This window comes from Nematostella vectensis, chromosome 4 (genome assembly GCF_932526225.1).
Source record: "Nematostella vectensis chromosome 4, jaNemVect1.1, whole genome shotgun sequence".
In the NCBI taxonomy this organism is placed as follows: Eukaryota; Metazoa; Cnidaria; class Anthozoa; order Actiniaria; family Edwardsiidae; genus Nematostella; species Nematostella vectensis.
This window is the reverse complement of record NC_064037.1, coordinates 17,144,111-17,159,174: the sequence shown is the minus strand read 5'-3', so window position 1 is coordinate 17,159,174 and position 15,064 is coordinate 17,144,111. Positions and strand designations below refer to the sequence as shown.

General features: G+C 43.4%; 1 protein-coding gene across 1 annotated transcript; it reads right to left on the bottom strand.

Annotated features, from left to right (window-relative positions):
• Positions 1-11,533: 11,533 nt before the first annotated feature.
• Positions 11,534-13,167, bottom strand: LOC116617690 (serine/threonine-protein kinase ark1-like). Its single transcript, XM_032380623.2, is given in 2 exon segments — positions 11,534-12,453; positions 12,455-13,167. Coding segments are annotated over 2 exon segments (1,026 nt in total). The 5' UTR covers positions 13,085-13,167; the 3' UTR covers positions 11,534-12,057.
• Between the last annotated feature and the right edge of the window lie 1,897 nt (positions 13,168-15,064).

Here is a 15,064-nt window from a genome sequence, read left to right as displayed (position 1 = left end):
AATAACAAAAGGAAATGAAATAAATGTAAAAGGAAAAAGAATACAAAATAAAGTAATAATGTAACACTACTGACTCTTCATTTTAACATTATATGCAAAATTCACTTGATAACAGCTCCTTAAATTTAGCAAGAGTTGGTGCCTCTATTATGTTATTTGGCAGTAAGTTCCACTCTTTAAGCGAGCGGGTTAAAAAGCTAAATTTAGAAGTATTTGTGTTCGAAGGCAGGTTTATGAACCTCTTGGGGTGAGAGAAGCGAGTAGATTGCTTGCGAGTTTGTAGGAGATCTTTGGGAATATTTATGTTTACAAGGCCATACACCATTTTGTAGAACATAGTAAGTCTCGCCATCTTCCTTCGTAGCTGGAGGGAGGGCCATTTGAGTTCTTTTAGTGAGCCTGTCACAGTCCCTGGTTCATAAACGTAGCAGTTCTTTGCGAATCTTGCCGCTCTCCTTTGTACGCTCTCTAGGTCCTTTATTTGCTTCTGGAAATGTGGATCCCACACACTAGAAGCAAATTCCACACGTGGGCGCACGAGGGTAGTGTACGCTCTTTCTCGAACAAAATCAGGGCAAGCCCCAAGATTTCTCCTTATAAAACCGAGTGATTTGTTAGCCTTTCCAACAATATTAGTGACATGAGTGTTCCAGTTCAGATTTGAGGACAACTCTACACCCAAGTATGGGTGGCTCTGAACAGCTTTTAATGGAGTCCCACCCAGCGTGTAATTATAAACAATGGGAGTCTTGGATCTATGTATTCTGATAATATTACACTTGTCGGCGTTGAATGACATTTGCCATGTTTTAGACCATTTAAAAAGGAGATCAAGGTCTTTCTGAATAACTGCTGCACTCTGTGGGCCTTCGATTAGGCCATATAAGATGGTGTCATCCGCAAAAAGTCTAATACGTGAAGTAATCCCTGAGTTGATGTCATTGATGAACAAGAGGAACATCAGTAGTCCCAGGACAGTCCCTTGGGGGACCCCTGATGTGACTCTGGTTGATTTTGATGTCTCCCCCTCTACAACAACTGTTTGATTTCTGTGGATTAGCCAAGACCTGACCCACGTAAGTGGCTTTCCACGGATACCGTAAAAATCAAGTTTCTGAAGCATACGCCCATGGGCAACCCTATCAAAAGCCTTTGAGAAATCAAGTAGAATGCAGTCAGTTTGGTTTCCTTGGTCAAGATTGTAACACAGTTCGTGGAGCACAGTGATGAGTTGCGTCTCGCAGGAATACTTTTTCCTGAAGCCATGTTGTATATGTAGGAGGATATTATTGCTGTCGAGATGGGACATTAGGTGGCGAAACAAAATGTGTTCCATGATTTTACAAGTGATTGACGTTAAAGATATAGGACGATAGTTAGAAGCTAGGGACTTATTCCCTTTCTTAAAAATTGCATGAATGTTAGCATTGCACCAATCCTTGGGAATCTGCCCAGTAAGAAGTGAGTAGGTGAACAGCTTTTGCAAAAAGGGGGCCAGCTCTTCAGCGGCAGTTTTTAGTATCCAACAAGGGATTTGATCGGGTCCACTAGCTTTGTGCACATCAACACTCTTTAGGAGCTTAGCAATACCACGTGTGTCAAACTGCAGATCAGCGATGTCAGGGAAGGGTGATGTAGGCAGCACTGGGAGGTTGGATGTGTCCTCAACTGTAAAAACTGATTTGAATTGATTGCTTAAAATCTCAGCTTTGGTCTTGCTGTCTGTGATGACATTGCCATCAGGCGTTTCTCGTAAACCAGCAACTCCCACCGTATCCCTGCGCCTAGACTTGACAAAGGACCAAAATCGTTTACCCATAGATGGCTTTTTGTCTTGTTCTGGAGGTTCGAGCAGGTTGGCAATATATGAGTGATATGATTCTCTTAATTGTTCTTTGACTTTGGCTCTGAGCTTTTTAAATTTCATCCAGTCAGACTGGCGTTGTGTGGTTTTGGCCCTATTAAAGATTATAGCTGCACGCATATTTTGCATGCCATCAAATACAGTACCGCCCACGAACATAGGAAGAACTTTCGCGAACAACACGGAAGAAATTCGCGAACATATAGACTGTTCGCGAACAGATGCAAAATAAACGGTATGACGAAAGATAAGGTGTGATCCAGGGCTTAATAACAGCTAGAACAGCGAAAAGCCATTTATTTGACAAAGACTTGTATTAGACAGAGAATTAGTTTGGGGAAGGAATGCCGATCGCTTGATATTCCTTGAAGATTTTCGAATGTGTGTTAACTGCTAGCGAATACTTTGAAAACAGTAAGCCATTTATTTGACAAAGCAATGACTTGTACTAAACACGGGAGAATTAGTTTTAGGAGGGAATGCTGATCGCTTGATATTCTAAGGAGATTTTCGAAATGTGTGGAAACTGCTAGCGAAGACTTAAAGCCGCATTGTCACCAGTTAACTTCCGGTCGATTACGTTACAATATCCGATGATTTTAACGGAAAACGCGAAAAATATTTCAAAATATTTAAAGCAGTGTGTCTATTGGAAGTTTCTTCGAGGATGTGATCGATAGTTTAGAGCTGATGGCCTGTTAAATACCTCTGATACTAATAGATTCTTTTGTCTTTTAACGGTTGAGGTTTCCGTCGGACCTCCGGAAGTGAACTGGTGACAATGCGGCTTTAATAACAGCGGGAAGCCATTTTTTGACAAACACATTCAATAAACACAGGAGAATTAGTTTGAGGAAGGAATGCCGATCACTTGATATTGTTCGAAGATGTTCGGATTGTTAACTCCTAGTAGTAGTCGTTTGTGTTCGAATACATAAGTCAACGACAACATGCTCTACCATAAATGTCTTCATTATGACTGCGGAAGCAATTAAGAGCGTCATAAAGTTCCGCTCACGCTAGTTTACCAGCCAAAGCAAAATAAATAACATCTAACGACAGACATCACATATCACTCCATGTTCGAGTTAGTTTGGTTTTGGAGTCTTACAAGTGTAATTTTACAATTAAGTAAACTTTCGCCATTTAAACTTTTTAAAACGATAATAAACGACGGAACTTTGCTCAATTTGCAAAGCATCCTGTTCACTTAGATAGAGGATATAAACACGGAATGTGAGGCAGAGACATTTTTATCAAAATTATTTTAATATAACAAGTTCTATAGATTTACAATTACAGAAGCATAAGACACGGTTATAAAATACATTTTCAGTTACTCTTCACATGAGTTCAGTCGTCGCAGGTAGGTGTCCATTGTCTTGTGGCACTGGCGCAAGACTGCTGCACGCGCTGAAGGGGTGGTGGGGAAGTGTACAAACACAGTTTCTTTGATTTCTGCTATTTTGTCGTCGTTGACTATAGGTTTGCCGCGGGCACCAGCCAAATTTCTTCCCACCAATTCTTCCTTGGAGCATCGCTCCTCAGAAGCCGCACAGCGAAGTTCTGAACGCTGCACGCCACTGGAGTGGATGTTGCTGATGGTGGGGTGTGGGTGGGGGTGTGTTGTTCTCCTTGGAGTCTATGATGGTTGTATGCAGGCTGTGGCTCACGCTCTGTTGGCTCTGTATCTCCTTCAGCATGGCCTTGATGCGGTTTACCTGCTGGCCGTGCCTGAACAGGGTCACCTCCATCTGCTGTATCGAGTTTTGCAGGTCTGCTATCTTGTCCACTCTCAGCGAGCTGCTGTATCGGGGGCGGATGGGACTGTACAAAGACTGTCTAGCAAACGGGGACGAGTAGGAGATGGGTTGAGGCGATGCTTCTATCGAGGTCTTGGTGATTGGTAGGCGACTGTCCGTTTGGTGGCGGGGGGTATTTGGGGACGATGGCGCTGTGCTTGTCGGGCTGTAAACCGCAACAACAGTAGCCTAAAAAAGACAAGATAAGATAAAATAAGTTATTTCTTTATGATAACGATGGAACGTTGCTCAATTTGCAAAGCATCCTGTTCACTTAGATAGAGGATATAAACACGGAATGTGAGGCAGAGACATTTTTATCAAAATTATTTTAATATAACAAGTTCTAAAGATTTACAATTTCAGAAGCATAAGATACGGTTATAAAATACATTTTCAGTTACTTTTCACATGAGGTCAGTCGTCGCAGGTAGGTGTCAATTGTCTTGTGGCACTGGCGCAAGACTGCTTCACGCGCTGAAGAGGCGGTGGGGAAGTGTACAAACACAGTTTCTTTGATTTCTGCTATTTTGTCGTCGATGACTATAGGTTTGCCGCGGGCACCAGCCAAATTTCTTCCCACCAATTCTTCCTTGGAACATCGCTCCTCAGAAGCCGCACAGCCAAGTTCTGAACGCTGCACGCCACTGGAGTGGATGTTGCTGATGGTGGGGTGGGGGTGGGGGTGTGTTGTTCTTCTTGGAGTCTATGATGGTTGTATGCAGGCTGTGGCTCACGCTATGGGTCTGCTATCTTGTCCACTCTAGGCGGGCTGTTGTATCGGGGGCGGATGGGACTGTACAAAGACCGTCTAGCAAACGGGGACGAGTAGGAGATGGGTTGAGGCGAGGCTTCTATCGAGGTCTTGGCGATTGGTAGGCGACTGTCCGTTTGGTGGCGGGGGGTATTTGGGGACGATGGCGCTGTGCTTGTCGGGCTGTAAACCGCAACAACAGTAGCCTAAAAAAGACAAGATAAGATAAAATAAGTTATTTCTTTATGATAACGATGGAACTTTGCTCAATTTGCAAAGCATCCTGTTCACTTAGAGGATATAAACACGGAATGTGAGGCAGAGACGTTTTTTATCAAAATTATTTTAATATAACAAGTTCTAAAGATTTACAATTACAGAAGCATAAGATACGGTTATAAAATACATTTTCAGTTACTTTTCACATGAGGTCAGTTGTCGCAGGTAGGTGGCCATTGTCTTGTGGCACTGGTGCAAGACTGCTTCATGCGCTGAAGGGGCGGTGGGGAAGTGTACAAACACAGTTTCTTTGATTTCTGCTATTTTGTCGTCGATGACTATAGGTTTGCCGCGGGTACCAGCCAAATTTCTTCCCACCAATTCTTCCTTGGAGCATCGCTCCTCAGAAGCAGCACAGCGAAGTTCTGAACGCTGCACGCCACTGGAGTGGATGTTGCTGATGGTGGGGTGGGGGTGGGGGTGTGTTGTTCTCCTTGGAGTCTATAATGGTTGTATGCAGGCTATGGCTCACGCTCTGTTGGCTCTGTATCTCCTTCAGCATGGCCTCGATGCGGTTTACCTGCTGGCCGTGCCTGAACAGGGTCAGCTCCATCTGCTGTATCGAGTTTTGCAGGTCTGCTATCTTGTCCACTCTCGGCAGGCTGTTGTATCGGGGGCGGATGGGACTGTACAAAGACTGTATAACAAACGGGGACGAGTAGGAGGAGATGGGTTGAGGTGAGGCTTTTATTGAGATCTTGGCGTTTTTTAGGCGACTGTCCGTTTGGTGGCGGGGTGTACTTGGGGACGATGGCGCTGTGCTTGTTTCGGGCTGTAAACCCTAACAACAGTAGCCTTAAAAAAGACAAGACAAGATAAAATAAGTAATTTCTTTATGATTAAGATGTTTAACGGGGGGGGGGGCACAATAAAAATTACTATTATAACCCACACATTTATCTTCACTGCATTCACCTCTTCTCTTTTTTTTCTTTTTTTGACCACCGTTCGACTAGTTGTTCTTGGAAGACCTGCCTTTGCCTTCTTGTCTTACCCTTTGCAAAATGGATGAACGAAGATTAGAAAATGTAACAAGCAACGGTTTTTGGGTGCATAGTATTCAAAGTTTATCCGCCGTGATGTTTTGTGATCATGTGATTGTCGGATATTTACCTTTTTTCGCTTTAGGTTGCTGAAACCGACGACGATGATATGTGCATTTACATAGCGCTTATACCAACCATGTTCTAAGCACTTTACATTTAAAATCCTAATGTATTAAGAGTGTCCCATCTTGGAACTGAGGAACACAAGCTTCTTGTAAGCTCACATACGTTCAAGTCAAATTCAGGGCCGAGAAACAGACAGATACTATCCATGTCTCGACCTGGAATCGAACCTGTTTCAGCAGAGGTGAGAGGCCCCATATGCTGACGCGCTAACACACTGGGCCACCTGTGATTCCATTCCATGATGTTGCTGGCATTCTCAGTGATAATGACTTGAATGAAGTCGTGTCCTTTGTATACGTACTTAAAGAGTTACTTGATACTATTGATGCTTGCACACACCTCCACATCAATATAAGCACTATACTTGAGTGCCAGCCAAGGGTTGTAAGGCAACCCATCTGTTGTGTAGGTCTTCTCTGTGGACACGCAAGGGTTCTTCCACTGTTCCTTCTTCTATATTCTGGAAAGCTATTTACATTCGGTTTTGTTTGCTCTGTGAATTCTGTCACATTCCTCAGGGGCGCTGCCAACACCGGGGGTGTAGAGTTCCCTTTAGTTTGCCAGTTTTAACCAGTGATATACACTACATGCACCAGAGTTTGATTCGATTTCATTCGTTGTGTATGATCCACTGTAAAAACTATAATAAATCAACTTATCTAACAAATGTACAAAGATAATAAAATCAAAAATCGTTGATAATTCGTTTATAACTATATAAGTCCTCTTGAAAACTCTTAGCAAAACTTCTGAAAACTCTTTAGAAAAACTCCTGAAAACTCTGAATCATTACTCTGTGTCTACACTTCGATCGACTCCACACTCCTTATCTAAAACAAGTAACTAAGAATAAACGAAAATACAAAAGAACCAATTACAGTCGAGAGCTTTAAATCTGTAATCAATTGTCAGCTAGAACACAAACAAACAGTCCTTTCTGTGGTTAGTTAGCTATTAACACTATAAACGACAAATTCCTTGGGAAGTTCTTTCTGCACGCACCTTTCATGCAGGGAGACAATGGCCATAAAGCTTTGGTTGTAACCCTCTATCTGGAATTCAGCAGAGACTACTTCGTCAATAACCTCACGATCAAGGAAAACCAGAAGGTGTGCATGACGTAATCTCCGCTTTTGGAACTCAATGACGTAAAGATGGGCGACCACGACACCAAGGACATAATATTTAGTTATGTCCTTCAAAAGCTCCTTCAATTTCAGGTTTAATACTCTGGAGAGGAGGTCTGAGTACAACTGTGAACAACAGTATGTATGGAGTTTTTTGCGTCTGATTCGTCAGTAGACATTAAACATTCTTATATTTTTATACTTGTTGCAGTGTAGTTCTTGCGTGATCAAACTTAAACTCTGCAACACGGCTTTTTCGCGTGAGAAATCCAGGTCTAATTTTGAATGACGTTTGGATCGCGTTCAGCTTTTTGTTGAACCTTCTTGTTACTTCAACTGTAATGGTCTGCCTGGTATTCGGAGTATCAAACATGCTTGCTCTTGGACGAAATCTCCATAGATGTCCTTAACTATGACGTCATAACAGAGTCCGTCGGTATCTGTAAACAGGAGCTTACATCGAAATCCGTATTAAGCAATCATTTGGTTGTAATAAAAAGTGCACAAAAAAGATAATCTAAATCGCACAGAGAAAAAAAAAAAACGAGCAAACAATAGAATGGAAACAATCTGCTAATTACAATGAGCCCATGTGGCCTAAAAGCGGAGCCTGCGTGGATGCGGTTTTTTTAATCCCGAAATTACAAAAACGCATATTCAAAACCGGAACTTTATCCAGTTTTTATAGGCATTATATACTATATGGTACATAATTATTTTTGTACTCGCACAAATTTGCTGCTCTGCTTGTCTCCCCCTGAGGTCGTCTTTCTTTGCAGACCTGGCAGTAACCAAGGGTGTATGATAGCTGTTCGAGCTCAAATTTTTGAATAGCACAGTTTGCTCTCTCTTCTTGCTCTGTGGAACCTGCAGGCGGTCGAGGGGGTGTGTCTCCAATGACCTCTCTGAGCCTGTGTTCTTCCCTTGACACCTTCCATGCAATACGTCGATGTCTGTTTTGACGTTCATCTGCAGTCTCATGAATCCTTGTGTCACATGCTCAACACCCACTGCACGTGCTCTATTAATAAGGTCAAGCGGCTCTTTAACTTGTTCAAAACCTAGTTCTGGTTCATTAGCTGGTGCTTGAGTTGGATCTACAGCCTGTTCAGGAACAAACTCAACAACTAATTCTGTTGCTGATTCAAAATCTGACTGCACAGCAGCTGATTCTGGAGTTGTCTCAACAGCTTGTAGGAGGGCATTCTCTACAGTAGCACCTTTTTCAGGTCCCACAACGTTTTCCTGGCTTGGTTCAGCTGGTAATAGCCCTGGAGCTGTGTGGGAAAAATAAGCATGTTTTCAGTCACACTTTTGGTACAACTTTGTACATAAAAATGATAAACTTTAAGCAAAATTCATAAGGTATATTCATTAAGTATTGGTGAACTTTGGTATTTGTACCTTGTAATATCTATAACTACTAAATATTTTTTTATTAAATATAGCTCATCATAATTTGTAGGGGTATTTATTTACCAGCATTATCCCCTGAGCATACAGGAACAAAAGGTGTAGGCATACTGCTACATGCTTCATCTTAGATAGATACAAAATAATCAAAATGTGAGATGCAATTGAAACATGGTGAGGGAAAATGAAACCATCATTCTGGAATAGTATGAAAGAAAAAAGAGGTGGGAAGCTATCAGAAAGTTGCGCATTGGAGATATGTGACACTGAAATGGAGCTATTTTGCCCGATCAGTGAAATCATGCGTGAGATGGTAGACACGTGTAGCCCTTGATTGGCACCTGTCACTCCAAATGATTTGAAACCTTGGTTGTGAACCAAGAAAGGATGGATCTCTACTCACATAAAACATTATGGAATTCCCTTGTAATCCGTGACCAGGAGTGGGTTCAACATTTCATACTTATTTCAGGCAATTTTCCCGAATTTATGGCCAAAAACCAGGGGGGTGGACATTACTCCCCCCGGATTATTCCAAAATCTGAACCACTTCCGCAGTTTGAGTTGTTGGGTGGATACTTCAATCTGACCAAGTTTCATTGAAATCGGTGAGATATCATGTATCACCCCTGCCTGGTCCACTCCTGGATGCACTCTTAAAGGTAGTTAATTACATAATACTTCGAGTCCCTACGGTTCATTAACGTGGTGAGGGGTGACGAGCAGCTAGCCCCCCACCCCATTGGTAGGGCCGTGGGGGTGGGTTCGAGAACCCCACCTCTTTTTAAAAAAAAGTGAAGAGGTAGCTCACCACGTAGACCGTCCCTGTGGCCGCCGCGTACCCGTCCACTTTGTAGGGCCCCACCCGAAACTCGCCTTGGGCGCTCAAGACGGTTTGGAGGGTCACCCAATCGCGCTGGATGCGGTACTGGAGCCAAAGAAGCGCTTTGGAGGACTGCACATCGTGTTGACGGTACCCTTGGCTAGAAAGGATGGCCACCGTGTCCTCAGGTAAGAATGCGCACCACGGACTTGCTGTTCTTACGTAATTGCTCCAAATCCACACCGCGTCGGCCTTGACCACAACGAGTCCGTCCTCCCCCACGAGGCATGTGAGTGCGCACCACATGGACGTCAAACTGACCATTCAACGCAAACTCCCTATGGGACTGGGCCACGCTAGCCATCACCCTCACCACCCAAAATAAAATAAATAATAATAAATAAATAAATCCACGAGTCAAAACCACCAAAGCGTTATGGTAATCGCTTCGAAACACCCGCATTCCAACCTGTCACCCAAAATATAACTCAAAAAGAAAAACAATACAAAAACATTCGCAAGCTGTCCCCTCCCTGTCACTACCCTGTCACCCCATCGATCACCCCACCACCACCCGTTAACGATGCAAATTCAACACAACACGTTCACTAAGAGATTTTATCTTTTTATCTTATCTTCCTCCTCTTCTTTGCCCCGTACTAAAATCGATAGTTCCAGTATCCCTATGGTGGGCCTCGCCCAACATCCATCTATCGATCCCCCAAGGGTCATCAGGGAGTCTATAATCACTGCGGGTCTCGGCAGTTTCGGTGGGCATCCACAGCTGAGGAGCCTCGGTTGCCTACCCAGACCATTCGCTACGATCCTATCCTGGACACTAAGACATATCCCGCTGCCAAAAAACGTGATGGGGTAGCGTTCCTCGGTGGGCCTGGGTTGTAGATGGCTGTGACGGAGGCCGCGGGGCCTTCGCCCGACAATGGGCACACGTAATATCGAGCCCACGAAACCATTGGGTGGCGTGCCATCCCCGTAAACATTCATCGTGCACCTTTTGCTTGCAACAATTCGCGATCTTCACACGTCCATCCACACCGCCCATACAAATAAAACACTCCATGTTTTTTCTCCTTAAGATGGTCGCGCAATGTCGTCTTGAAGTTTTTTCAACGGTGATAAAAACGGATGGCCACGTCACTTGTTTTTCCCCCACAACTTCCTGAGCTGTCACCCATGCAAAATCGCGCTTCTCTAACCTGTCAAACCTAAGACAAGTCAGAACAGAACCCAACCGCCCCCACGAAAACAATGCAAGAAAAACAGTCCACAAAAAAGAAAACCTTGTCAAAAGCCTGTCAAACCCTCGCACCGAAACCACAAAGAAAACCCCGACGTCCACGAACTAAAAAGACCCCACAACAAGCACAAAAGAACTGTCCACCAAGCACCAATGAGAACTTAGCCCACGAGCAACACGTCACCCTTTAAAAACACGCCACATTGACAAGACTTTTAATTTTACTACGCCACAAGAAAAGAACCGAAACCTCAAGAAGAAAACCATGAACAACCAAGTCCATTCCCCCGCCCCCAAGACCCGGGGATTAATTCAGCGTAGATATCGACGTTCCCTGCGCGGTAACCTGTTGTTGCTGTTCACTCGATGGATTTGGAAAGGCTCAATGCATAGAGCGCACCGCCGTGGCGTTGAGAGTACGCGGCGACGAGCTGCTGCAGGAGGCTCGAAAACTGCGGTTCCTCGAGAACCAAAAGATCGAGAAACAACGCCTGGCGAGGGAGAGAGAGGAGGAGGAGGCAAAAGAAGAAGAGAGGGAAACCACCGAGGAGGAGGAGGTAGAGAAACCCAGTGATGAAGAGCCCTTAGGTACGCCCGTCGCTATGCTCTCCCCCAAGAAACCACTCATGGACGCCTCCCTAAAAAAATCGCCCTCGTCGACCTCACGGGAAACGATAGCGACGAGGAGGAGAACAACACTCACCAAGAAGAGGAGGAAGGGGAGAACAGCAACAGCAGCTGGCCCTCCTTCTCCTCCTACGCCACCTCCTGGGAGGTCGACAGCGACGACGGAGAAGGGATTCAAGAAAAAAGGCGAAAAATTAACAAGATCCTCTTGGACCCCAACAAGCTCCGCGCGCTCCGTGTGGTCCTAGAAAACCAACAACTACACCCCACACGCCCCTCCGCCCTCACCCTTAGAGAGCGACGAAGAGAGCCACAGCAGCAGTGTGGACCGGGACCAAGAAACGCCACCCCCATCGCCGCTACCCGCTACCGTAAGGGAGACGTCCGTATGAAGAAGAAAAAACAACACACGACTTCAAGGACACTTTCTTTTTATTACCATGAGGAGCCCTAGCCGGTCTGAAATGGTTTTGCACACCTATTTTAGGCGTGCAAAAGTACACCTTAGCAGGGGATTAGTGGTCAAAAGGTGTATAAAATCTGTCAGCACACGCTGGGTCGTATAACACAACTACTGTTTATATCTTTCAACGTCACGGAGCCTGGAGTACGATATGTGTTACAAATAGTGCCAGCAGGGATGGGGTTTGTGCCTGGGTTAGTGTTACATGTGCGAAGGAAGTACTCGCCGTGTATCCCTCACGACAGACACAGTTATATAAGTATAGTCAATTTTCTCGATTTCAATGCTTTATTAAAGGCAAAGAGAAATCTAAAACCGAAAAGACCATAGGCTTACCAAACCTTAACTATACGAGTACCGAACCACACTACTCCAAGACCAAATAACACCGCTAGCTACGCATAAAGTAAGCATACAGGCTGAATTTCTTTCTTACAAATCTATTTTGTCCAGGCTACACAATGTTTTTAATCTTTTACCTAAGGTCTCTAATTGATGGTCTGCTTCTAGCAGAAAAATTGGTAGCTTCCTTTATAACTACCTCAAAGTCCTTGTGAAAACCCAAAGAAATGAATCCCAAAGAAAACACATCACTGGCGTTGGTGTTCCTGCTGCCAGGGACGCGAACTTCTGGGGCGATGTATTCGGCGGAAGAAAGCTTCTCTCGTGGGACTTGAGAGTCCTTGTGGCAGCTTTTCCCGAAGTCGATGATAACAGGTCAGTATTGCTCTTCCCGTTCCTCGACTAAAACGTTATTTGATTTGATGTCATTGTGTAGATATCCTTTATAGTGTATATATTCAACAGTACTGCAGATCTTCTGAAACACTGCATTGAACTGTTGTTTTGAAAGTAGCGACGAATTGCTAGCTTCGAAGAGCGTGACACCATGCGCTTTCAAAACAACAGCATAAGGTTTTTCTCTTGTCATAATCCCGAAGCACAAGGGCAAGCGAAAGCGTGTCCCGAGAGAAAATATGATCTTTCCTTCGTGCTCCGCCTCGTCTCGCCCGCTCGTCGTTTCTTTTCAGCTTTTTAACAACAACATCTATCCCTCTATTCTTGGCTAGAAAGCACTTTCCGAAACTTCCACGTCCGATTGGCTTGGCTGACGAATTTGTGATTAAGACCGGGTCGATTTGTGGCACTAAAGTGCGTACATAAGTTTTCGAGCTAGCTCTATCTTTTTTCAGAACTTTGACTTTTGCTTGCGCTTGGGTTTCAACTTTAGGTAAAGCTAGGGGCGGTTGCATGGGACAAGCTAGTGCCATTTCCACCATTTGTTTGCCTCTGCAGAGTGGCTGGACTGGTTTTGAAACTCGTTCGCATACTCTTCTTTCGCTTTTACTTTGTTCGTCAGCAACAAATGGTTGTTCCTTCACGACTTCATCTGCTTGTTTCTTGGCCCTCTTTTTCTCCTTTTGTCTTTGCCTCCACCTTCTTTTTTGCTCGCGCTTTTCTTCTTCTGTATGCTCGCGGCTCTTTATCCAAGGCTGATTCATTTCGTTTGTTTCGATTTGTTGTCAAAACACCACAATAAATAATCGTACTTTTTCGGTGAAGCTCTCTTTATAAGCTATACCAGGCCAAGCGGCGCTGATACCAGTAATTAGCTTTTACCTGGTCCGTAACAACCCTGCTATTTCCTTTAAGGGCCCGCGATCATGATTATTTTTAAAGTTTAGCTTTAGAACTTCACTGTGTTGTTGTTTAGACCAGATATCACTATATTTCATTCATGTGGCGAAGCTCTTATCGTACAAATAGAGCTACGAAAGAGAAAATATTTTTGTTACCCGTTTATAAGTTATAGCTTTTAAAAAGCAAATCGACTGAAACGGAAGGTCTTCAACAAAAGAACGGAACTTTAGAAAGGGTGACTACTGACTACTCCAGATCGTTCCAGGCAGATGAAGCCTTAGGACCATCTACACAAATCCTTTTTGCTGTAATTGAGATTTATTAAATTCATCTTTTGTTTAAAATCAAATGCAGCAAAGAATCTTAAAAAAGGTTACATTATTATGGTTTTTTGCCCTTTTAATGGCAAATGTCAACAAAACTTAAAAACTTAAAACGGAAAGTGTACGGAAAATCTACGCCCAAATTAATGGTGTAATTTACCGCTGTTACCGACAACTGAGGTAGATCGACGTTAGCTCGCAGCCATAATTTTGTGTTTCGCCATTTTTCACTGCGTATGTAAGTTTTGCAACAAAAAATTCAAGACACTCTATTCTCTTCAAACACATTATATTAATCGGCATCCTGATGAGACCGTCGATCTTAATGACCATGATTTTTTCGACGACAAGAACATACCGGTTCCCAAGCCCACGCCAAAGTGCGCTAAAAGCGAACATTTCTTCATGTGGTTCGCAGGACTTACCGAAAGAATAAACGCTTCACTACACCCCCGTTTACCAGGTTTGTTTAAATCATATTCGTAATTTTTCAAAGTTTTGCAATATATACCAACCTTAGCGTAAAGACAAGTAGGGTATTCTGGTAACAGTATGCTCTTTTCCGTTATAACAAAAAAACAATGCCTTTCTGAAATCGGTGCCGTGGACTAGTTGTGGCCAGCTTTTTAATTTTCTTATAATACATTATTATATTTTCGTGTTTGCAGGACGGTGGTGCAAGATAGAATACCCGCAGTTGCCACATTTTATTTTTCATGGATTACTTCACAAAATTGGTTCACCCCTATACTTAGTGCGGGAGGCAAGAAGCAGAGTCCCTATTTATTCAAGGGGCACAAGAAGACTTTCATACAAGATCTTTGACTTGGATACCTTTTTGAAATGTTTCCCTTATGTAGAGCCCAAAGTATACTTCAAAAATGAACGCATACTAAAGAACCACGATGGTTGTTCAGGTAATGCGGATGCCATGTTGGAGTTGGCAAGAAAACGAGCCTGCAGCTCTCTTGCCCAGGCGCAACAACCAGACTTCATGTCCTCTATTGAAATAAACGAGGGCGAGGGCAGGGCAACGAGAGAATTAGAGCTTATTTGGTGGCCAAATATGTTTCGTACAAGAAATGGAAAACTGACTGTGCGCTTTTTTATAAAAAAAAGTAGCATTGTAAAAGACGTCGTGGAACTTTATGTTTATTGTCCTAGATAATGCGATATATTTTTTTGTACACCAGCCAATAAAGCGGTACAATTTATAATGTATTTGAGCGACACCTCTAACGTGGCAGCGGAATATAGGCTTAAAGTATTCTGTATGTAGTTTTCAAATAAGAAAGATGGGAAATACAATTCTTGTAGAATTTGTTTATTATAATATAAAACATTTTACTTAAGCTTGTGTATATTATCATTTCAACCAAAAGAATTGCCGCATTATTAAAATACAACGAGCCTGCAAACAAACATCAGCGGCAATTCACCATTATAAACATAAAGTCAAAGCTCTATGCTAAGCGACCGCTCTAACCGACCATAATTTCCACTTCCCGAGTGTGGTCG